Source organism: Meleagris gallopavo, chromosome 2 (assembly GCF_905368555.1).
Source record: "Meleagris gallopavo chromosome 2, MGAL_WU_HG_1.1, whole genome shotgun sequence".
Taxonomy (NCBI): Eukaryota; Metazoa; Chordata; class Aves; order Galliformes; family Phasianidae; genus Meleagris; species Meleagris gallopavo.
Genome location: NC_139405.1, coordinates 43,649,260 through 43,675,029, shown reverse-complemented (window position 1 = coordinate 43,675,029; position 25,770 = coordinate 43,649,260). Strand labels below are relative to the sequence as shown.

General features: G+C 34.3%; 1 protein-coding gene across 4 annotated transcripts in view; it reads left to right on the top strand.

Annotated features, from left to right (window-relative positions):
• The window catches only part of PACRG (parkin coregulated), a 193,153-nt gene that overhangs the window by 85,871 nt on the left and 81,512 nt on the right, over window positions 1–25,770 (top strand). For all 4 annotated transcript variants that reach the window (XM_085216938.1, XM_085216937.1, XM_085216935.1 and 1 more), the window contains 2 exons: window positions 13,770–13,941; window positions 24,096–24,245. In XM_085216938.1, the coding sequence (XP_085073064.1) occupies window positions 13,770–13,941; window positions 24,096–24,245 (322 nt within the window). The remainder of the gene's footprint in view (window positions 1–13,769; window positions 13,942–24,095; window positions 24,246–25,770) is intronic.

The window sequence follows — 25,770 nt, the reverse complement described above, 5'->3', positions numbered from 1 at the left end:
CTCATGTACTTTATTGCTTTCAAAGAAAATAACAAATTAGACAGATCAATCATTGCAATAGTCTACTGATGGTATTTATCTGAACCTCCATGTTAGTTTTTCCTTTCCAATAGCTTCATCTACCCTCATAAAAGCTTCTTTAGTCAGTATTGTGCATGATTCATATATGAAGTATTGCTCTGAAGCAATAGTAGCATACTAAAGAAACTTAATGAAGAAGATCCCCATTTTCCGTGGGCAGAAGTCTAATTTTGAGCTTAGAATGCAAGAATACATGTTTAATCTTTGAGATTTAACTGTTGTCTTAATGGCTTTTGCCAAGCATTTGATTAGGACAAATTTTTAAATGGTTCTATCAAAATTCAAAATACCATTATGATATATTAGAACATTACAATATTAGCTTCAATTTATCATCTATCAATATCTGTATGTTTTTATATTGGCTACTGCTGCAAAAAAATGCAATATGTATATACCTATCTTCTAAATATATGCATTTCAATGGAATATTTTATATATAATTATTTACTTGCCTTCCTCTTTTGTGCACTGCTGTAAGAAGAAAAAGGGATGTGTTAAATGTGTGGGCTTGCGTATCATTTTGCACAGTTAATCCTAATGAGAATAGCTAGATAAGTTATCTCTGGTATTTATTAAAAAAAAAAAAATTCTGTGTCACAAAGAAGCAAACAAATAATTTCTGTATTTTTATTTTGAATTTTAAATCAACATATGATCTCAAAAAAAAAAAAAAAAAAAAAAAAAAAACAACAATAGAGGTCATGAAGATATAATGACTAAAAGTCATCTGAAGACTTCTTCCCAATTGTGAAGTGCTATCTTTGGTGACACCATCAACAGAGTTGAAGAATAGAGTTGTGTTCAGTGACTCGTTTCACAGACATTCATGTCATATGCCACAAGTGATTATAATCTCCTTCTGAAGCAAAATTTATTTTTAACTTCATGACACTAATATGGTCCAATCAACTCAATATTCCTGAGTGATATACCTGCAACAAACATTTTGTTCACATATTTTTGATTTATTATAATATTTAAAAGCCTCACAAGAAAACTTCTGCTTTTTAAAATGAATTTGTGTTTTTCACTTCACCTCAGTTTGTGTAATTCATGAGAACCTCCACATTTATTCTGGTCAAGTCACAGGGCTTGAGTATGGACACTGTTCCGTGACCACAGTCCTGGCATAGTTTTGTCAGGGTCAGAGAATTACTCCTGCCTTGTTCTGTTTATATGCGTTGATCTAGACCATGGAAACATTTTGATCACACTGTAGATTATAAATTCTGAAGAGCATGCACTTGTATTGAGTTATGACTTAACTGGAATTATATTGATTTTCACAAGTGTCTTTAAACTTCTCTATGGCAGCCTGATCTGTTTGTTCCCAAATAAAGCCTTGATATTTACAATCTTCTGCCTATTTTGTTCAACTCTTTCACTATTGAAAGAGGACAACACCATCACGTTGTTTGGTATCAGCCAGCAGATGGTGCAGTATTCCTTTCCATTTCTAAAGCTTTATCAATGTCTAAAATTTCTTCATTTAGTATTTGACTCGCCTATCTACAGTTTATCTCTGAAGACCTTCCAGTGTCATTCATTGTCTCATTCCACCAGACCATGACTGAAAAGCATGAAATAGATTCAGAGTTATCTTCCAGGACTCTTGGAGTCCATGGAACAAAGGATTTCTGGTGGTTTTCCTCTTCTTAGACAGTCCTGTGTTCCAATGCTTCTCCTGGCCTGTGCTCCTTCTTAGACACACAGACAATGAGAATACTTCAGTTTTCCTTTCTTAGTATTCTTCTTGAAGTTAGTAAAGATTCATAGACTATGACCCTGCTTACTCCAACTTGTTTCAGGAAGTTCTAATCAGTGAACTTCTTTGCTTGTAAGGTGCAGCAGTTTCTGGTCTAGGTATACAGCTTTCATGGTAACTTTATCAGTACATTTTATCTTTCTTTCTGGACACTGGATGTTTATCTGGATATGTTCAGACGTTGCTCTTTCATGAGGAGGATGGTCATCATTATACATGGAAAGCTGAACCCTTTGGGCCAATGGAACAGATTCCCAAAGGCATGTACTGCAAAATATCTTGGAAATTTGGAGGTTGGTTTTCAGGAGTTCTCAGCATAAAACAATCAGCAATGCAATTACTTTGTCAGCATATACCAGAGAACCTTCTACACTCTCTGAAAAACCCTTGGTCTTTGTTAGTCTTTGATCTTGAACATTGTCTAGGGTTTAACTGAAGTTTCCATCCTTAAGAGATGTTGTTAAACAGCATTGAACTGAATGTAGTTCTTGTGTCTACAGCGCAGCCACAGCACTGATCGGATATTTTTTACCTAATCTTTTCTTCACATTACTGAAAATTAGGTTTTATAAAGCCTGTAATCTATTGCAGGTGAGTGAAGTATTCCAGATATTGTAGAGATACAGGGATCATAAGATATTCAAGTTACTGGAGTAAATTTATCACTCTTACGAAAAAATATTTAAATACATTTCACTATATATAGCATTCTAACTAGTATTAAATATTACTATGATGCCTTTTTACTTGTATTTTAATAGCATGTCATATACTGATGAAAATTTGCAGCATGAAAACTGAACAGCCTCTTTAACTTAGTTGAAATGAACTGTTCAGTGGATGAAGAACTGGCTGCAAGATCAAGTCTGGAGAGTGGTGGTCAGTGGCTCAATGTCTAGATGGGGATTGGTTTTGAGTGGTGTCCCCAAGGGATAGATGCTGGGGCCAATACTCTTTAATACCTTTATCAGGGACAGTGACAGTAGGATCAAGTACACCCTTAGCAAGCTTGCTGATGACGCCAAGCTGTGGGGTGTAGTTAACACACCCAAGGGATAGGTTGCCATCCAGAGGGATCTAGGCAGGCTGGAGCAGTGGGCCCAGGTTAACCTCATGACAAAAGGATTGAGAACAGCCCTGCTAAAAAAGACCTGTGTGGTACTGGTGGATGGGAAGCTGGACATGGGCAGCAGTGTGCCCTCACAGTCCAGAAAGCCAACCGGTTCCTGGGCTGCATCAAAAGAAGTATGGCCAGCAGATCAAGGGAGATGATCCTGCTCTTCTACTCTGTGCTGGTAAGGCCTTACATGGAGTTCTGCATCCTGTTGTGGAGTCCTCATAAAGGAAAGACTTGGATGTGTTGGAGCACATCCAGAAGAGGGCTACAAAAATGATCCAAGGGAGGGAACACCTTCCTTAAAAGGACAGGCTGGTAAAGCTTGTGGTGTTCAGGCTGGAGAATGCTCCAAGAAGACCTAATAGCAGCCTGACAGTATTTAAAGGGGTGCTTTAAGGAAGAAGGGGATATGGTCTTTAATAGGGACTGTTGTGATTAGACAGGGGGAAATGGCTTTAACCTGAAAGAGGGGAGATTTAGAGTGGGTATAAGAAAAATATCTTTTATGATAAAAGTAGTGAGGCGTCAGAACTTGCTGAGTGTGTCCTGTCCTTGGAGACATTCACTATCAGTCTGGACAGCGCTCTGAGCAATCTGATCTATCTATAGGTGTCCCTACTGGGGACTTGGACTAGGTGACCCTTAAACATGTCTTCCAACTTCAATGATTCTGTGCTTTATTCAGTTCCAGTCAAGAACTTATATATGACTTTCCAATGCAAATGTGGCATTAATAGAACCAGAATGTTACCAGAGGGTGACCTGACCTTCTCTGGCTAACACCTTCCTCTTGGAATACTCAGAGAGGAGAATGTACAAGATAGGATTCATTTTGCTGATAGAGCATGCAAAGAGCAGGACTCCTAAAGGGAGCTCTGGACCTAGAGGGAGATAACTGTTTTCATGTTCTCACTTTCCTTTCAGATAAACCTCATTTCTGCATGAACTTAATGATTTTTCCCCCTGAAGATCTAGGATAAGATTACTTTACTAGATTTCATAAAAATCTTTATCATCCTTCCTTGGCTGATGCTGTGTGTATCCCTTTTGGTCTTCTTTCAAAACTGTATTCCAGAAGTCAGAGATGTTTAAGGATTGCAAAAGATTCAAGCTGGTTAATAATTAGAAAAGACTATTTAAAAAAAAAAAAAAAAAGATGTTTTTTAGTTACCAACATGGTAGGGCCTTCACGTCAAGAAATACAATTACCAGAAACTGTTGTAAGTTGTAAAAATAATTTACAATTTTTACTTTTTTTTTGGTCATGCATTCCATCTTTACTATGTACACTGATAAATCATTTCATCAATTTCAACTATTTGCAATGTTTCGTTATTTCTATCATCCTAAGTAATGCTTTTATTTTAAAATTGTAGTAGCCTTTGATAATATACTAAGCAGCATCGTTAATCCCCTGGACACTCCTCCATTTACATTTTTGCTTCTTCTATTGTAACCAGGTTTTAATTCATGAAAGGACTTCATTTTGCCTCCTGTGGCTACTAAGTTAACTTAATAATCTCATGAAAATAACTCTATTGAAAGCTTTTTGAAATCCTAATTTAATATCTACAGAGCCAGATATCCTTTATCTATTATTTTTACTCTTAAGACTGTCCCTTAGATTGCTTTTAATAAGCTGAATCTCCAGAGTGCAGTCTACAGATTTCTGCTCTTTGTCTAGCAAGCCTGTTTTATTAGAGTAGGAGACATGTAAAACCTCTCATTTAGTGTCATATAACAGCTTCTCAGTTCTTACTAAACTTATGAGACAACTAGCTGAGTCATTGGGCGCTCATACATTTAGGATTCTGATTATAGTTTTTAGAGGTATCGATTCTTAAAAAGAAAGAAAACTGAAAAATAAGTTGTTCTCATTAAGAGAATTTTGCAAATGTCATGTAAAATTAGTAAGATTAACTGCACGATAAGAAATGAGTGAATAGACTATGAATTTACTGAGAGGACTCCCTTCCTGTTCAGTATAACTTTCCATGCTTACTAATAATGATATCTAAAAAAATGTAGTTATATCTCTGGATGTTAGCAAAAAGTGAGGGGAGAATTCTTCCAAATTTAGTAGTATAATAAAATCATTAAAAAAAAAAAAATTGGAACAGATGTATGATAGGTATAGTTGTGTTTTTCTGGCAGTGCTCAGAAGTCCCCCTATCACAATGTGTCACTGCATTTTGTGAGCAAGTGGCTAACTTTTCTCCTCCTGTAGAAAGACTTCAGTAACCCCTTTACTGTGCTTACAATAAAGGAAAAATGGAAAAGGCTTAAATAAAAAATAGATTAATCACAACTATAGACAGAAGCACATTTCCAGCACACAAAATGTTCCACTTCTGTTTAGGATTAACTTTGAAATTGCACAACTGTTTCAAAGTAAGATACTAATGTAGAACTAACCTTGAAGCATTTGAGGAAATATCTCTTCTTTTTCTAATTAGGAGAATGAACAGAGTATTCTATTTTATTCTATTATAACTTTTTTGCTAACTTTCCCACATCGAGATAAATGTCAAGAGTCAAAAGGCAACGGGAACAGTCTAACTGAAAACTCTTAACTTAAAAAAATTGCTATTCTAATTTCCCTTTGAGCCCTTCATTTTTCACATTTTTATTACATTTATACACAGAATATGTTTTTAAATATTCAAATAATAATGCATAATAACAGATTTTAAAAGTTTTCACTATTTCTAAAGCTATACAACTATTGACTTTTTTTCTATGTACTTGTCTGAAACTTATTATGAAATTGGATATATTCTGCATTATATTGTTTGAAGATTTCCAGATATTTTATGGTATGCCTTAATCACTAAATCAAAATAAGTCTTCAGACAGTTGTTTTTAATTTTGGCCACAGACATTTTTTTCCCTTTATCCCAGTGTTCCTGCTTTTCTCAATTTTTTCCTGGTTTTGTGTTATTTACATTAAACCTAAAGAATTTCAAGTTAATTTAACAGATAGCTTTTTGTTAATAATTGGTGTAGAAGAAGAACGTTAGTGCCAACAGGTATAAAAACAACTGCTTGGTCACTGTCTTTCTGAATGTATAATATAATCCGTTGACTTTCTTTCCTGATTTAACTGCATAATTCACTCTTTACAGATAGTGTTATCTTTCATCTCATTAAAACAATAGCAAAAATTATTTCAGTATTTTTTCCAAATGTTTAAACAAGTTTTTTGCTGACATGCTACATTGTATGTTTTGTTGAGATGGTTCCTTCAGTATGGTTTAAACTGAACTACATATTGCACAAAGTAATCAGTGAAGATCGATATGTCTGCCTCCAAAGGGTAACCAGAATTCCAGATGCTTTCTTATCCTGCCTTCAACTTCTGCCTTGAAAATGGGGAATAATCATATCCACTTAGCCTTCTCTTCTTCTGGAACAGTGTTATCTTCCTTGCTTTCCTTTTCAGAAGGAATTGTACATTGTTGTCTAATTAAGCACCTACAAAACTGAAAGTTTCTTCTTCAAAATAGTACCTTCTATAATGATGGGGCAGAATCTGTCCTCTGCTCCTTGCTGGTGCCTGAGTGCAGCTGTGGCGGATTTCAGTGGTCCTTGATGAGGGTGCAACTTAATCTCTCTAGGGAGCTATGGACCTCTGAGCAGTCATTCACTGGCTTTCACCTCAAAGTAGGTGTACACAGTACAAAAAAATATTGCATGATTGCTGTAAACGCAAATTATCTTTCCACATCATGTAATGCTTATGTTACGCAATTGCAGATAAAAGTGATAGGGGCTTTCTTAGTCTGAAGTTTCAAATTTACTGTGCTTATGGAACTCTTATAACATGTTAATAATTCGTGTAAGGAAAACAATGGAACAATTGGGTGTTTAACTAGGTTTCAGCAAGTCTTTGAGCAGTAAAAAGAAAGTAAATAGAACAGCATTCTTTCTGAAGTAGTGGAAATACTTCTGTCAGCCACTGAGATTATCCCGTGGTCCATTATTTGCTTCGCACAGAAAATTCTTGAGTACCTTCTACTTCTGTCTGTTGTGTTTACTGAGCACTATTCTCAGGGTGCATTCATCTTCTATTCATAGTGCTTCTCATTAGTTAAAAGAAAGCAATCCTGTGAGCATAGTCTACAGCTATTTGCTTTGCTAAGATAGCATATTTTGCATACTATTTGCAGTGTTCATATGTATTTGTTCCTGTTACTTCCAATACAGAACATGTGAATAAAATCTGGTTATACTAGGACAAATTGATCATAATAACAAACACAATCTTACAAGTGCCTTGTATGGTAATAGTAATGCTTTCCCATCTATTATATAACTATCTGGTAATTGCCCTTTTCACATCTACATCATGTTGGTGGCTTATAATTAATTATGCTGCTCAAGTTTTTCTTTTATTACTATAACATACTGATGAACTCCTACACTGTAGCAGTAATCCTTACAGCATGACATGCAGTGTTAAAGTGACAAAAGTAAGACCTGTATCTCATAAACCTGTATTTTTGGTCATCCTGATTCGTCTGTATGGATGCTACTGTCTTCTTTGATACTGGTAAATTCTGCCTTTTCTTTTGTGTAAATGTATGCTTATAAAATCTAGATCCAGGCAGAACAATTTTTAAAAAAATATGTAGATTCAAGAATAGAAGCCACACTCTTTACAAGTCTATTGATTTTTTTTTTTTAGATTAGCTTCTGGATGGCACAGCTCATGTTCACTGACATAGCTAACAAAACATTTCTTAAATAAAATGTAATTGCTAGCTTGCATTTATAGCTGAGATTGCAGAATGATTATTTTTACTCTCACTAAATGGGGAGGTCTTTATACAAATGTATATCTTCCTCCTTCTTGCTCTTATTTCGCCCCCATTTATTGATCCTGTATTTATTTATTGAACAATATGATTTATTTTTTTTTTAACTATTAGTTGTCCTTCTCACTAACACTGGTAAGATTAGGTTGTCACCTTCTAGTGTGGAAACCAAAAGTAAAATATTTTGGTTATCAAATACATGACCATTACCATGCAGCAGTTGTCCTGAATATAATATCTGTGGAGTATATCCACTACAATGACATAAATTTGATTATTTTCTATAATGTTATAGAGATCATCATAATATCCAGTTCTAGCTTTTATTGCTTATAATACGTTACGAATAGACTGCTTTTGCCATATTGCCAAATGTTTGTGATCAGATGACTTCTGTTTCAGTCATTTTCCTCTTTCATACTTATCAAACCTGAGCCGAAGTAGATAAATTTTATTTTGAGTGTCTCTCTCCAGAATTTGCAAAGAATCTACATGGATTAGATGGCAGTCTCAGCTGAGAGGAAACTGAGGGAGAAAGTCAAACAAGAAATTAGTCTGTGGAGATAGAGTTGTATTACTTCACTTTTGAGGCGCATGTGCAGGTAGAATCATAGAATCACCAACGTTGGAGAACACCTCCAAGATCATCTAGTCCAACAGTCCACCTACCACCAATATTTGTTCACTAAACCATGTCCTTTATTATCACATCTAAACGTTTATTGAACACCTCTAGGGACAGTGAATCAGCCACCTTCCTGGGCAACAAATTCCATGGCCTGACCACTTTTTAGGAAAAAATTTTTTTTCTAAGATCCAACCTCCCCTGGCCCAACTTGAAGTTATTCCCGCTTGTCCTATCACTAGTTATGCAGGAGAGGAGGCTGACCCTCACCTCACCACAGTTCCTTTCAATAAAGCAAGAGAGAGAAATGAGATCTCCTCTGGGGCTCCTCTTCTCTAGACAAAACAATCCTAGTTCCCTCAGCTGCTCCTCATCAGACTTGTGTTCCAGATTCTTCACCAGCGTTGTTGCTCTTCTATGGACACACTCCAGGGCCTCAATATCTTTCCTGTAGTGTGGGCCCCAAAACTGAATTCATTATTCTTTGTGTCCCTCACTAGAACTCAGTACAAGGGTGCACTGCTGGTGTTCAGCCTAGCATTGATCAACACCCTGGTCCATTTCTTCCATGCAGTCTTCCAGCCACTCTACCCCAAGCCTACAGTGTTGCCTGGCCAAAGTGCAGGACCCGACACTTGGTCTTGTTGAACTCCTATTGTCCTCAGCCCAGGTATCCAGCCCTTTTAAGTAATTAAAAGCTGCTATCAGGTCCCCTCATAGTCTCCTCTCCTCAGGCTAAAGAGCCCCATCTCTCAGCCTGTCCTTGTAGGAGAGGTGTTCCAAGCCTGTTACTAAAGAATATCGGTCCCAACACCGAGCCCTGGAGGACACCACTCGTCTCCGATCTCCATACAAGATACATACGTTATTGTATTGGAGAATGTAAACTGTAGATATCTCATTTTTATAGGTAGAACATGATTAATAATTTATGCTAAAGTTTTTTCAGGAGAGAATCTTTGTATTATGATCCTATGCAGTACATACTGAAAGGTGAAATTCAGCAGACTGAGTTTTTTTATTGGTAAACCTTTAAGGACTAAATGCAACAGTGGGATTGAGTTTTGAATTATAAGCACCATAAGTAAAGTTACCATACTAAAAACACTGTCTAATCAAGTCTAGAATATATTAACGAGCATTAGATGTTCTATGGAGAAGACTACAGTCTTCCCATTATGGGTAAAGAGACAAATATACTAAAGGGAAGAAACCACAAACTGAAATGCACAAGCTTCATCTTGATTACAGGTTGAGAATGTTTGAAGAAAAAAAAATAACTTTGAACTAAAGTGGAAGGAAAGCTTTTTTTCCTAAAATCAGAAGGAACTTCAAAACAGAATATTCAAGAATATTTCTGCTTTTCTCTTTCTACCAAGGTAGGAAATGGAGATGAAATAGTTAGAAGTTTTCAACTGAAGGTGGTAAGGAATGGAAAAGAAATTTTAAAGGAAACAATTATTTTACCAGAGAATCCATATAAAATCTTTACTATGCTTATAAAAGTTCCTTTTTCTCCTTATCAAACCAGAAATTGCAGTTTCTTCTTATATACTTAATTTTAATGTTTTAGATAAAGGAATTAAATGAATTTATAAGAAGTCTGATATAGTGTTTTTGGGAGATCAAATCCAGTTTTTGTATAATTGTATCAAAAATATATAGTATTATGTGGATATTAATAAGATGAAAAATACACTGTTTCTATATGTTAAATGCTATCTTCTAAAACTCATGTTTGTTTATAGATTACGAGATTGCTTCAAATTTGTTTGTTTAAGGAAGGTCAGTAATATGCTAGTTGTCAAACTTCTATACCTTGAGTTTTCTCAGGTATCTTGCTTTCTCCATTTATCAGGCAGATTAGCCAGGGAACTTGGGTTTTTTTACTATTTACAGACTAAACTTGGGCTTCTCATTATCCCAGCAGACTTGCCTCTCACTTTTAGCTACTTCATAGGAATGGATTTCTTGCAGAAAAAAAATGATTCTGTAAATGTGATACTGCCATTCATTTCCTTCCATCTTGTGTTTCAGTGAATTATACATATTGATAAAATAAGTATAAACTGTATATTGTTTATTTTTGACCCAGGTAGCTCAGAAATTCCACAAAACAAAAGATTTTACTGATGCTTACACAGTGGTCTTCTTTTTCTGATCATATTTTATAGTAACTTCTGGATTTTTTTATTTGGCATAATTACTGAAAATTCAGGTTCTTGGTTCAACAACTTACTATTATATGGAAGTTCATTAATAATTATTTTGAGATCTCTTAAAAATTCATATTTGCAGCATTATTGTTAGATGTGAACAAGTTTTGCCAATAATTTAGTCTTTCATCAGCAATTTTTGTGTGTGGATGTGAACAACAGAAGGATTTTGTGGGTGTAAGCAGAAAAATCACATTTTTCTCTGAACAGCTGTATAATAGCCACTTTTAAAGGCTAAGCAGTAAACACAGAAGAAAAGGGTTTCACACCATGGAATGTAAGACAAAATATTTCCGGGATCCATATTGTGGGAGTTATTATAGAGCACAAAATGCTAAGTAAAAATTTGCTGTATGCTTGGACAGCCTTACACTTCAAGAATTGAGATAGAAATCAGAGTCCTTTTCAGAGACATATCACTGATCCAAAGCTGTCCACTGATGGCTTTGGAACTAATTGAGAAGAATACCCACAAGTGCTTTGTTTTCTAGTGCTTGTAATACCAATATATTGTGGAGATTTAGTTTCAAAAATAAGTGTTATATAACGGAAAAAAATATTTTTTTTTTAAACCAGAAATCATATTGTCCTCGAAGTTAATATATCACTTTTATGTTTATGTAATGTATAAACTGTAAGTCAGTGTTAAGGTTACATTGTTTAATGAGTAGATATTATCACTGGGAAGACAAATTGAACAAGCTTTTGAACGCATAAGCTTTCTTCATGTCTGGATCATAAAAGTCAGATTTTAAGGGCAAAGAATAGCTGAGTGAAATTGCTCAGACTATCAGAAAATCTTTGAGAAAAAAAAAAGATTGCTAGTACATGCAGAGAAGATGAGATGTTAATACAGAGAGGGAGAAAAAACGTGAAAGATTCTATTTTATATGTTTTGATCAGCATAGTTGCAGATCCTTATACAGTAACCTGACAAGGTTGTGTACTTCCCTGGAAATTGTTTGTAATTTTGAAAGAGTTGTCAAAAATCCATGTAAGGATTGCATTTTAAAAAGAAAACAAATAAAATGGAATGATATTCTGACAAAGGTGGTTTTCTTTTGGAAAAAAATAAAAATTAAAAAAAAAAACATATATCTCACTTCCACATCTAAAGCTTTGCCCAGGTCCAAGTACTTGTAGATTTTGTTCTAAATTTTCTGAAAGCCGAACTTTCAGTAATGAGATTGTAATCAGATAATTGTGTAAACTACAAATTAGAAGTTAAAAAGAAAAACACTAAAGAACAGAGGACAAGAAAAAATGTCTTCTTCTTGCTCTTCCTTTTTCATCAATATTTTTTTTTTACTAGCTGGCCATTTCTTACTTGATGAAAACTTGTCTCGGTAGTGAGGAATTTGGCTTCTGAATTAGGCTTGTAACCAGAAGTTTGCAGTTGCTATTTTACCAGCTCACAAGCCTTATCCATAACATGCTGAGTGTCAAAAACTATAAATACAGATAATATCTTCTGAATTTTATTTTTATGGTAGCTTGGAATAGTTATTTTTGAATTTTCTCATTAATTTGACCATGGGATATTGACTCTAAATGCATCTGATAAAGGTGTTTTTCCTTGTGAAATTAAAAATAAAAATAAAAAAAAATACAGAGAAGTCATCATATACCATGTTATAGATTCTCTGCTAGGAAATGTGGATTTTATTTTTTCCTTCCTCTGTATGGCTCACAACTAGAAATTGATTTTGTTTGTTTGTAGGTAGTTATAATGCAGTAATTCTTTTTAGACTCTTATTAGAGATCAACATTCTCATATGTGAGAGTATTTAAGTATGTAATTGGCTCTGCATCTGCCAATAGTGAGATATTCACAGTAAATATAAAGGACTTACTTTCAAGTACTTATTCCATTTTAATTTTCGTTTATCATAAGTAGGTCAGTTGTAACATGAAAGACTGAAGTGGACTAGTCAGTAGCTATGATGTGCAAGGTCAGGTCTGCTTAGAGTCAAGCTGGGTGGAAAATGAATGACAGTGGCCAACAGGGAATGCATGTCTGGTATTTGCTTGACTTCCATGATCCAAGTGAGAATGTTATTGGCCCTAAATCAAGGGATGGGTAGTGGTTTGCTTAACTTGAGAAATCTTTCCATAGGGTGTTCTGAGCTTCAGCATAATCTGTGATAAAGTTTGTTAGACGTGAAGAAGGAAGTGCTTAGCAAATTCCAAAATACCATCTCACTAGAAAAATAGTGTAGCAGTTAGGCAATGTTTTAATGAAGTGGTTACCTGAAGAGGTGGATTGGTCTCTCAGTAGTTCTGATGATCTTAAGCTTTTCAGAGGAAATGCTTGGCTGTTGAGAACCTCTTAGCTATATTCAGAGCTCTAATAGACTGAAAGCAAATTCTTTTTCTCACTGGCTATCATGAATGTATGTAACATCAGGATGATGATGAGTAGAGAAAAGAAAAGGTAAGTGCAAAATCCCTCACTTTCTAGTTTAGTTTCGGAGGGAGATTCCTATTAGAAATAGGTACTTAGTTTCACTATGATTTTTCACAGTAGAAATCAATGAAATTTCCTTAGAATTCTGTTCCTGAAATGAGTAACAAATAAAATTAGGTCAATATTCTAGGAAGTTGGGTATTCTGTACAAATACTGATACTTGTACAATGCTGAATATTTTTTTGGTTACAGGATTGTTTCTCTTATTTGTTCTTTTGAGTGTCCAAGTGAACATATAGTGATCAGGTTTTTCTGAAGTAAACCGAATGTTATGCTTGAAATAACAGCACTGATTCCTGTGGGTGACTTACAGAGTAAGGTATATAAGCAAAAATTAGAGGATCTGGTACTGACAAATCAGGAAGCTTTCAAATGCTATTTCGGATGCTTGAAATGTTAGTTTCATCTAAACAACTGAGTTGAATGGCAGCTGTTCAGAAAATATATGTGAGCATACTAACTTTTTTTCTGATCTTTACATCAAATATTTTGGTATTTCAGTATCTTGTGATATATCTTGCTGGAGACATAATGATACTCAATGACACTCTGCAGTGATATAAAATCAATTATTATTTTCTAAATGTACTTATTAGATGGCATGAATTATCTGTCAACCTGATAACATTGTATTTGTTTTTTAAAATTGTATTTGACTATTTATTTTATATTTTCAGGTAGAAATTGAGAAGCTGGATTATCATTATTATCTGCCTTTGTTTTTTGATGGACTTTGTGAAATGACATTTCCATATGAGTTTTTTGCTCGTCAAGGAATTCATGACATGCTGGAACATGGTGAAAACAAGATTCTTCCTGTCATTCCTCAGCTCATTATCCCAATAAAAAGTAGGTGAAGATGTGGGAGGAAAAAAAAACTAAAATTGCATTTATATGGCATAGATTTTTGACAAGTTGCTAATTAAGCAACAAAACATGACAGGCCTAAATTTCATGTAGATTACTGCAAACTTGAGTAATTCATAAGGTGTAAGGCCAGAAGGTTTATGCCTTCAATCACATGGTAGATGCAGTTCTCCAGAAAAATAGCCTGTCTGTTGAGTCATTTTCTTATTACAGAACGACTCCTTGTCTTTGGAAATGTGAAGGGACATTTTCTTACCTGATTTTTATGCGTTTATTATGTAAGTCTGTTGCTGTATAAAGCAGTTCATCTGAAATGACAGGAGAAATCATCAGATGAATATTACAGAATTATCTATTCTAACATTTTTTGTAGAAACATACATTAAGTAATCTGAGATGGAATACCACTAAGACTAAAACTTAATTTTTTGAAACATCTGTTCTTTCATGTGTACTGCTTTGTCCTTCCTGGTTCTTTAGATCTATACGTTCACTAGATTATATTTTGAACCAATATCCTTCTCTAGTTTGATAATATGATTCTTAAGTCTATATGTTATACATATGCTAGTAAATCAGACAGTGTCATGCTGCATTTCTCAGTGTGGGAACATGACAGAATTGCTTTATTAGAAATGGAGTTTCAGCCCATGCTAATTTGCCCTCTCCTGAAAAATATATAGTATATATAAAATATATAAAAAATATATAGTATATATAAAGTATAGAACCATTACCAATAGGCAGTTTTGATGCAACAACCTTTTTTCTTTTTTTTTTTCTTTTTTTTTTTTTTTAATTGAGAAAGAGAGTATGAGGGTTGAATAGGTAAACTAATGTTAATCTGTGCCAGCTGGCTTCCATTTATTTTTTCAGGTGTAAACTATATAATCCTAGCACTAAAAAGCCATGTTGATAAACTTGATTTCTATTTTATGGTTGATCGGTAATGATATCATTGCTGTCCTTTGCCCTATTTCTGTAGATGATTCAGCATCCATGCTAATGCAGAACAAAACAGAGTCATTCTCTTTGTGTTACAGAATGAATTGTCAAGCAAAATTTTAGAAAAGGGGAAAAGGAATATAGTTTGGCTTCTGATAATACTGATGTATTAATATTGGAAAGATCAGAATTGTTTTGTTTTATTCATTAGCATTGTTCTCCTTTTAAAAGATCAATTAGTGATGTCATTATCTCTTTCTGTAGATTTTGAAAATGTCAAAAGGAGTAGATAATTTTAAAGAATGGTTACTCTGTAAGTGATACTTGCAAAAGGTTATGAAAACAACATCACTCATTTTTTTCTCTAAGACGGGAATCATGTCATTCCTTTAAATCTTTATATTCAACATCATCCAAATAAATTTATAGTGTTTTGTTGTTTGTTTTTTTTTGAAAGATGAAATAGTTTCTTCAGAAAAGACTGCAAGTTTGTGACAGCAGCTCCAGTTGGGATTTAAAAGTCTAGCTGAGACTAGAATCTAGCTTAAAAATAATTACCTAGAAGCTTTATTGGTTGCACAGCTTTTAGCATTAGAAAAAGAGTGCTAGGTAAGGATATTTATATGGGTTTTTGATATATAGCCTTTTAAATTGAATCAGTATTTAAGGTGCTGAAACCAATTCAAGAATGTGCTGGCTAAATTTATTTGTTGGCTCTGTTTTATTTTACTGTAAAGTGGTTCACTGGTGGTTTTTCGTTGCTTTTGTTGTTGTTTTTTTTAAAAAGCTTCTATATTATTTGTGAAGTGTGAAGAGACTAAATAGCATCTAAACATGACAAAGACTTCTTCCTGACTAAACCCATAATACTATGTTAAAAAGACACACACCATTTCAAGGAACTTGGAAGTGTATACCTCTAAGAGTTTTTGAAATTCTCTGTGCCCGTGTAATATAACAGTGCAGTCAGAGCTGTATATTTCTGTGACTAAGCTCCATCCCCAATAAGCTCAGCTATGTTTTATGCAGATTACTGTCTCTAAAGTGTTCCTCTGGGTGTGTTATATCTGATTAACCAGTCTTCTTCTAGACTACTACTATATTTCTACTGCAACTAAGAGCAAATCAATTGATTGTTAGGCAATATATATATATTTGATGGAGAGGAAAGGGATAAAAGAAAAACAGAAAAATAACTCTGCAAATGAAGTGCTTTTAAAAGCAGTTTTCACTCCTGTATTTGTGTTGAAGGGAAATATTAGCAAAGGGCTGCTCTCAAAAAATATTTTAAATCAAACTAGAATTTTTTTGTATAATTAAAAGATTTAAGGAGAAATCTGTCAATTTACCTGTGACTAATGATTTGTTTAAAATTCACACTTTCTGAATATTGTATCTTAAAGATGAAAATGAAATTATTCAATAAGTGTGCGGTTTACTCTTAAGTCCTAATCACTTCTACAGATTTTCATCCGGTTATGCAAACAAGCAGTGACTAAGAAAAGTGAGATGACTGAAATTAACCAATACAGTTTCCTTCCTGAAAAAAAACCTGAAATAATTCCTTATTTTTATTTGCCACTTTGACAGATGTGCGGTTTTAAGGAATTGAGAGGAAGAAAAAAAATTCAGATTGGAGATGCTGATTTCTCAAAAAGTATTCAAAATATATTCTGGTTGCTCAAAATAAGAATTCAAATCATATATTATTTTGCAATGGCAAACTGTGATAAAACTGTCTACAAATATTGTCATTGAATTATGTAAGAAGAACAGGAAAAACAAATTACCTGGAATGTTAAGCCTGTAATGAATCCAACTAAAAATTAAAAAATGCAGAATCAGAAATGCAAATATCTCAACGTGTTAAGACTTTTAATTCCATTTCACTGGTAGCATAGGCTAACACACTGTTTTATTTAAACTAAAACTGAGATCCATAATTCGAGATGTACTGCAAATAGAGGAGTACTATGTAGGTATTACAAAAATTCTGATGTATAATGCAGAGAAATGTATCTTCTCCCTTGCCAGGAAGCTCCATACTGTTATTTTCATATTGTAGATGGCAGGAAGGAGGCTAATTCTTCTAATCACAAACTGTATCTGTAGCAGGAGGCGGAATAGAACCCAGATACACATCTCTGGGGTAACAAGTAGAGCTGCCTATAAGAAACTGGAGCATTCCTTTATTTTTAGGGCACAAAAGGGTCTGTCTGTACCCCATGTCTTTCAGTAGTGCATTGATTTATTTTAAAACTGACTTGTGTCCTGATCTTATCTATAGGCAGCTAAGAATAGCCATGAAAAGGCAGAGAGGAGGTGAGAGAGGTATGTTATACTGTTTGGTTGCTAATTGGATGCTCCTGTTCTAAATTCTTTGTGGTCATTATGTGAGTGTAAAATTCCTTTTCATACTTTTTTTTTTAGGCAACTTATGTTTAATATTATTGTTTGCCATAATGAGATCAGAAAAGCCATAATTCCTTATACTTACTGTTGTTAGGTTTTTGGAACTCTGAGAATCCTGCAAAATTCACCAAATTTGACATGAGATACACAGGCAAAAACACACACTGAGGAGTCAGGATATTATTACCCTTTTATCTGGTGTTACTGTGAGCAACATCAGGGGCATCAAACACAGTTTATGGAAGCACGTGCTTTCCTTTCAAAGGCACCTATTGCTCTTCATTAAGTGTAAGCATTTATCTTTTTTTTTTTTTTTTTTTTTTAATTGTTTTATCTCCTTCACTCCAGCTCATTTCAGTCAATTTTAGTTAATGCAATTGTTTGTGAATCTCACTTCCTGATATATTCAAGAAGACCCAAATAACTGAAGAAAAAAAACAAAACACCAAACCTAAAATACTAAAAAAACATTTTCAGAGGGAAGTTACTTATAAACTCAGATGATATCAATGGCCTAGTTTGTAGCAGCTCTGTCAAAAGTGAAAGAGTAATATGTGATAGCACAGAAGTTGGAATAAATAAGTAGAGATGATTAGGAGAAACATCTTTTTATAGCTTTGCTAACAAAGATAATGTGAAAGTAAATACTTAAGCAGTTTGGATTGCCCAGTTGCCAGAATGTTTTGTTTTCTGAGTTGTGAATCCTAAAAAGGACACATACGGAATCTGAATCTAGGCCTAAAAGCTCATGTTTGCACATTAAATGTAAATTAGATGAAAGTATTATTTTTACAGACAGCAGACCTGGCTGACAAACACTTCTGATAAAATTGAAAAAGAGCAATCTCTATCCTAAGGAAGACTGAAGCTTTCCTTTTTTTTTTTTTTTTTTCCTATGATCATTAAGAAATACATATTTTTCTGGGTCAGAGAAATTATAGAACACTATTCCCTCAGCGTGACCTACAAAGTCCTTTCTAATATCTAATACATTTCTAAATTAAACTTATTTTTGTTTTTTTTATATTCAACATCCAGTTGTAAAATGTGGGTTGATGTCTTGGACAACTATGTAATTAATCCACATTTAATGTCTAATGAGGGCTGGTGTTATATTTAGATGAGTAGAGCTGAACCTGTCAATAGCAGTTTTTCTAAGCAGATTTATGTGGAAGAACTTCTTTACAATAAGACTGATGGAACACTGGAACAGCTTGCCCAGAGAAGTTGAGGGGTCTCCTTCTGCGGAGACATTCAAGACCTGTCTGGATGCCTACCTGTGTGACTGATTATAGGGTACCTACTTTAGCAGTAGAGCTGGACTCAATGTTCTCTTGAGGTCACTTCCAACTCCCACAATTCTGTTATTCTGTGATGTCTTCACTGTACTTGAGACATTTGTAATCATTAAATACTTCCGTATTTCACAGAATACTAAAATATTTTTATGCAATAAATAGAGTTTTCTGGAGTGTATTCTTTCTCATTCTTTATCTTCTGCGTTCCTTTCTGTCATCTACAGAAAATGGATTGAACCTTTTATGGTTTAATTGCTTTCTTTTTCTTGACTGGCTGTTGCTCTTTAGAACCAGTTCTAGTTATTAAGAACATGGGCAGGAAACTAAATGTAGAAAACTTTTGTAGACTTGAAATACTTTTTAAGATAGAAATGCTCTTCAGCTTTTTTGGAAGATTTGTCTTGATTCTCAAATATTGGAAGCTTCTTTCCAGTAGTCTCTGTCAACCAATACAAGTAATTGCAATTAGAAGATTCATGTTAGATGCTGCAGCTCAAAACTGATCACAGGAACGTTTGAGTTTTGTGTTGAAGGACATGATTTGGTGAGAACTACTAGTGATAGGTGGATGGTTTGACTGGGTGATCTTGTAGGTCTTTTCCAACCTTGGTGTTTCTGTGATTCTGTGAAACTTCAGGTGGTTTCAAATAATATAGATATTGTATTCCTTTTTCCTTCTCTTTACTCTTGTCTTTTCTAGCAATCCTCATCCCTGTAGCCATTTATTATTGCTCTCTTCCTAACCATGGCAGTTGAGTGTTTCAAGAGCCATCAGTGAGAGACTTTGTCAAATACCTTTTGAAAGTCTCAGAAAACTGTATTACTTGTCTTTTTTTGTCCACATTCTTCTTCAAGGATTTACAGTACATTCAGAACACTTTCTATTAATTTCTGCAGTACAGATGCCAGCATTACTGGTCTTTGATTCCGAAGATTGTTCCTGAAATCCTTTCTAAAATGATTCAGTGGTGGTGAAGCTGTGTTCATTGAGAGGATACTCAATGCTGTTTAGTAGCTTGAGACAGCACAGGGGTCAGAATACTGCTAGGGATAGAGGGATTTCTGTAAACTGGCTTATCCACTGATGTGGTTTATGAAACTCTATTCTTAATGTTTTCTTTATATTATTTAATTAAACAGAGCCTACATATGTTAATGGAATTCAAGCTTTGCAGCTTCCAGTCTAATAAAGCACTACAGTTACAAGCAGAACTAAATTTCTATAAAGCCACTGACTCTTCTACTAGATCATGTTTCTTACAAATATCAGTGATTTAGTGATGGATCATAGAGTCGTAGAATGGTTTGGGTTGGAAGAGACTTTTAAGGTTATCTACTTCCAACCTCCCTGGCTATAGTCAGGGACACCGCCCACTAGACCAGGTTGCTCTAAGCCCCATCCAGCCTGGCCTTGAATGCTTCCAGGGAGAGGGGCTTCCACAGCCTCGCTAGCCAACCTCACAGTTGCACTAGACCTGTTCTATATATCTTGTTTGGCTTCAGTGAAGTAATTTTCCAGAACAGGTACTTCATTTACCAGCAGAGGGAAAGATGAGAATGCACACTGAACTGATTATAGTGTTTAGTTTTAGACCTGAAGAAAAAATGAAAAATTTCTAAATAGTTTCATAGCGTTGTACTTGGAAAGGCTGTTGAATATAATCAAAGGTCAGTTCCAATTAAACAGAAATAAATTATCGACATAACTTTAAATAGAACTATCAAAATATGGATTTTAGTATTTAGAGAATAAATGAAATTTTGGAGTCTGATTTGACAAAAAATATCAGCTTATGTACCTCCTAGGTCTTCTCTGAGATGTTAGAAGTGTTACACAACGAAAAGACTTTTAAAAGCAATCATTGCTGCATATATGAATTGCTTCTGTCTAAACATATAACAAGTGAGTGGCATATATCTTTAGAAGAATCTCCACTCATAAAAACAAAACAAAATTCTGAATTTGCAGATTTCCAGTAAAATTTAGTAAAGAATAAATCACTGAAGCTACTAATAAATTGGTATTGTCTATCACCATATTGTGAACAAGCTTTAATAAACATCACTATGGAAAGCCTCCCTCACAAAAATGTGTCGTTTCAGATAAACTTTTCAAATGTGGCTTTAAATGGCAGAAATACAGAGATGACTTAGATTCTGAAGTCTTGCATCAGATATTCAACTTGTTAACATTTTAAAATTGTCTTTTATTGAATCAAAAGTTGTGGAGAACTTCAGAGAATATTTGTATAAAAAAAAAGTGTAAGTACGAATTAAAATATTTATAAATTACATACGTCATTGGATACTTGCATTAACCAGTTAATCACACAGAGGGTCTATTGCAAAAGTGTGCAGCCTCATCACGAGTAAAATAGTCAAACTGACATACCATTAATGGAGAAAACATAGAAACTACTGAGCCAAAGAGACAATTTATTGTTTCCTTCTTGAGCGATAGGTAGCTCTCCTTAACAAAGAATTTTAAAATGATTTGGTATATTCTTCTTCAGGGACATTAGTTCTTTCATACCTTTCTGGTAACCTTCAGATATCCTTGACATTACTAAAAATGTTGAATTGTACTTATTTCTTAGACTACATTAAAATTTTATTCATTTCACTCATGTGGGAGAATGGTCTGCAGTGATGGTACCACACAGAAAATAATTATCAGATTTTTAAAAATAAGCATATGTTTGGAATTGATGTAGGGGCAGGGACTGTCTCTAATTAAATGTTTATACAGTGCCTAATATAATAAAGCCAGGAGCTGGTTGACTGTTATGCTTGGCATGGTCCAAATATTTAATAATAATAACAGTTCTGCAGTCAATTTAATCTTACTTTTGATATTTACAAGTGTGTTCCTAACACACACACTGCAGACTTACACAATCTGAAGGGCTTCAGGCTCAAATTCTGCAGTCTGTTTGATTCTACTGTATCCTCCAATTTGGCACTCAAAATCTTGACCCAAATTCTGTTTCTTTGTATTTGTTTTGCGTGTTTACATGATGGATGGGAGAACCTTGTGTTGAGGGAGGTGAAACAAGTATCCAACAAATGTTCTGGAATGAAGTTGAAAGAAGTGCCTATATTACTATTTAAAGTTCCTTTAGGTATGCCTATAGTACAACTCTAAGTTAAGGAAACTTTCACAAGAAAGTGAAAACTTCTTTTGATTTCAGTATGCATTTGGTTTGCTGTAAGAGCTGGAACTCCTTAGTCAGGAGACATAATTCATACATTTGACTTTATTAAGGAATTTTTAGTGGCATAATGCCAGCTTCCACTCAAATGAGGGTTATCTTCACACAGAACAGAAGTCTGAAAATAGGAAACTGTGAAAACCTTTGGAAGCCAACACCTGCTTTTTTTTGAGGTGCTTGGGTAACCACTTCCATGTACATGGTACTCTCTATGTGCCTAAAAATAAGGGCTCTTAACCTCTGGGCCAGCATCTACAGTCAGGAAAAGCCATTCTTGGAATTAGGTGCAGTTCATTGCTTAAGAATTAAGAATTTGTGATTTCTGCCATTGGTTACGTTTTACAATAATTATTGTGCTGAAAAGTATACGTGTTACTGATTATTTCCCTATCAGTTCATTTAGGTAGTATTTCTGGGTATGACAGTTAAGTTATGAATAAACACATATGCTACAAATGGTATGCTTCCTCTTTCAGTCACGTCTTTAAGAAAATGTACAATGCCTATTCCTCTGTAAGGCAATATTTTCTTGTCTGGTATTTGGACTGAATCTTTAGAACCTTTCTGCGAGTCTCTCTTCACTAAAGCAGCCTTAGAACATAATTTGGAATAACAGATGCCCTTGCTGGGACTTACTGGAAGCAAGCTGGATTGATGGACTTTTTGTCCACTTGTGAATATTCCCAGGAACATCATGAAATTATGCATAGTCTGATTAGTACACTAGGAACCAGCAAATATGAAATTATGGAAGTCAGTCTGTGATTTCATTTAATGGCACTTCTTTATCTTAGAATCACAGAATGATGGGTTACAGTACCTTTATACCTTTGGCTCCCTAACTTGATTACTTAACAGTAGTTTTAGCATGCTCATCATAAGCATGGGAAGAGTTATGGAGATAGATTATTTACTAGCTGATTTTCAAGAATTTTTTCTACAAATTTTTACAAGCAGCCTGCTTTGCCCTTGCTTCAGAGCTCTAGCTCTGATTTTTTAACACTCAACAGGCATAAGGAGCAGGAGATAGTGTGGCACAGTATATTTACTTTAAGAGGTGAAAAAAGTGGTGCTGCTCTTGTGTGAGGATACTACCTCATTCCCTATGGAACAACATTCTTGTATGCTGACAGCACTTACTACCAGAAGTACTGAATGCCATAGCTTGATTGTGAGCAGGCAGTTCTTGAATAAGTTGCTAGTAAGTTAATGCTCTTACAGTTCTGATTGCATTCTTTCCTATATTTTTTCCCAATTGTTTATACTTACATTGCATTGAATCACATATTTATATATTTTATGTTTATAAAACATGTATTGTTGAATATGAGTTTATCTTTTATGGTTTAGCTTTTCCCAGTACAGTGACGAAAATGTCTATGTAAGTGAGCAGAAAACTGAGAAATTAGACCAATATGTAGTAGTATAGCAAAGTCGACTTTTGTAGCCTGCTGCATGATTTCAGAGAAGGTCTTATAACTTGGGGTGTTTTGCATATATATATGTGTGTATGTGTATGCATATTTCTCAAGCAGAAGGCATTTTTAATTACCAGAGAGATACTTGTTTTTAGTAAACTCAAAAGTGAAGAGAAACAAAACATATGTAGGAAATGTCTTAGTATCATAAGATTAGAATCACTACACTGAAAGCTAAGAGAAGAAAATAAGACAAGACAAAATCTCTCTCTCTTTTTTTTTTTTTTGGTAGTGTTTGTCTTCACATAAAAAGCCTACAAGTTTTTTTTTGTGTTTTCTTCCTGTAAACATTTACTTCATTGTACTGATTCTCAGAATAGTAGGAATTGTTAGTTGAATGAATAAAATGATCACGAAATGAATGGGTACAAAAATACAAACAGGCTAATTGTGGCACTAGAATGTATCTGTTGTCAACCTTTGCAGGTTGTCTTGCAGTTGTACAGTTTCATTGGCCCCAAATGGTACTTATTGAACATTTATTTTTTATTTGTTTGGACCAAGCCAGTATTACACAGGCAGCATGAGGGAATAATGAGCTACATTCTTTGGGTTACTGAAGAGTCAGCAGAAATTGTGGGAACAAATAACAATCAGACAAGGCAGTGTTTTATAACATCAGGACTGCAATCCATCTTTGGGGTCTTTCAAAGCTGGGCTAATAAAGGCTCACTTACAATCCCCAGCAGAGCACAATTTAATTAAATTTGTCCATTAAAGTACTCCTCCCCCTTACTCTACATTTTAAAAATTAATTCTGCTTTGTGACTGTTGTTCTTTATACATCACAGATGCACTGAGCCTTCGTAACCGACAGGTCATCTGCATCACACTGAAAGTCCTCCAGCACCTGGTGGTATCAGCAGACATGGTGGGAGAAGCCTTAGTGCCCTATTATCGGCAAATCCTCCCAGTCCTAAACATCTTTAAGAACATGAATGGTGAGTTATCCTAACAGACACTGTGTTGTCTTTCAACCCCTAAGGTAAAAAGGGGCTTGAGACAGGGTTAATTAACAATGTAGTTAAGATTTATTGCTGTATATAAACTCAAATCCATTTGGAGCTCTAAATAATGTAAACCCTCCCCCTTTACTATTCCCTAAGGATGCACTGAAATTAACAATTTCATTTATTACTCCTTGCACGTACAGTTTATTTAACTCAGTACAGAAGCACTGAAGCAGTTCTGTAATCTTCCAATAATTAAATTGTAAAGTTTTGTAAAAGTCTTGAATAAATTAATAAATTACAAAGGTTTTTCACTCCCTTAAATACTTCAATTCATTCCATTTGTTTTGTTCAGTTCTATGCTTTTCACAAGCAATATTCACAACTACCTGCAGACTTAGGGAGGAATAAAAATAAAAGGAGTAATCAAACTATTTAATTTGAGGGTCAAGATAACTCCTTGTACAAAACTTTCAAGTCGTATGATGTCTAGCAAAGTAGTGAAGTTTGAAGTTACTATTTCTCATTTAGCAGGTTTTATTTGGAGAAATTTTGAACTATCTTGCACCTACAATTGAGAATGTTTCTTTGTCTCAATCAATCACTTTCTTGCCAGTCTCAGTCTTTAAAAACTGTGATACTGAGAGCCCCATGAATACCATGTAATGTGAATGCATTTACGCTGTAATCACCAGGTAAAATCAATATGCTGTATCTTGCTTTCTCCAAATTACTCTTTTGGGTACTTTTCTGTACATACTATACATACTATCTGTACAATTATTTACCAAAGTATTGACTTTATGCTTATGTTGTTCACATGCAGCCCTATAGGTCAAAAGAATGTAATTCCTCTCAGTACTGACAGTTTTTTCTTGAAATTCATGGCATTTTTATAGTTATCTACAAGACTGTTTCCTGTTTGCATTACCACTGAGTGTACAGTCTTAAAGTCACTCCTGTAATATCTTGGATTGAAAAATGTATGTCCGAAGACTGACTTGAAGAATCAAATGAAATTTAGATTTTAGTTCTGTCTAAGTATATAAATGTCTGTGTCTACTAAAGTTAGTGAGAAACTTGCAACAATATGTGGAATTCCATAAATACAATGCAATTCAGTGTCAACCATGGTTTTAAAGAAGTTGTGGGAGGAAAGGTTATGAATAAACTCAGTAGGCTGAGATTAAGTATGTTCAGTAAGGCTCATTTTGTGTTAGAATATTTCCCCTTCACAAATCAAATTTGAATATCTATCACAAAGAGAAGGTCTGTCAATGATCAGTAAGTCTTTTTTTTTTTTCAATTTTTTTCCTGAGCTTTGATTTTGATGTGTTCAAAATAAAATGTATTTTCAACACATCTGCATGACACTCATGCTATATATATTTGTATGTATAATCAGACTACACTAATTCTTCATATTTGGCATTCATGAACTGAAAAACAAAAATAAGGGAAAACTAATAATTAGAAATTGATACATTTTATTAAATCATTACTTTCACAGGAATAA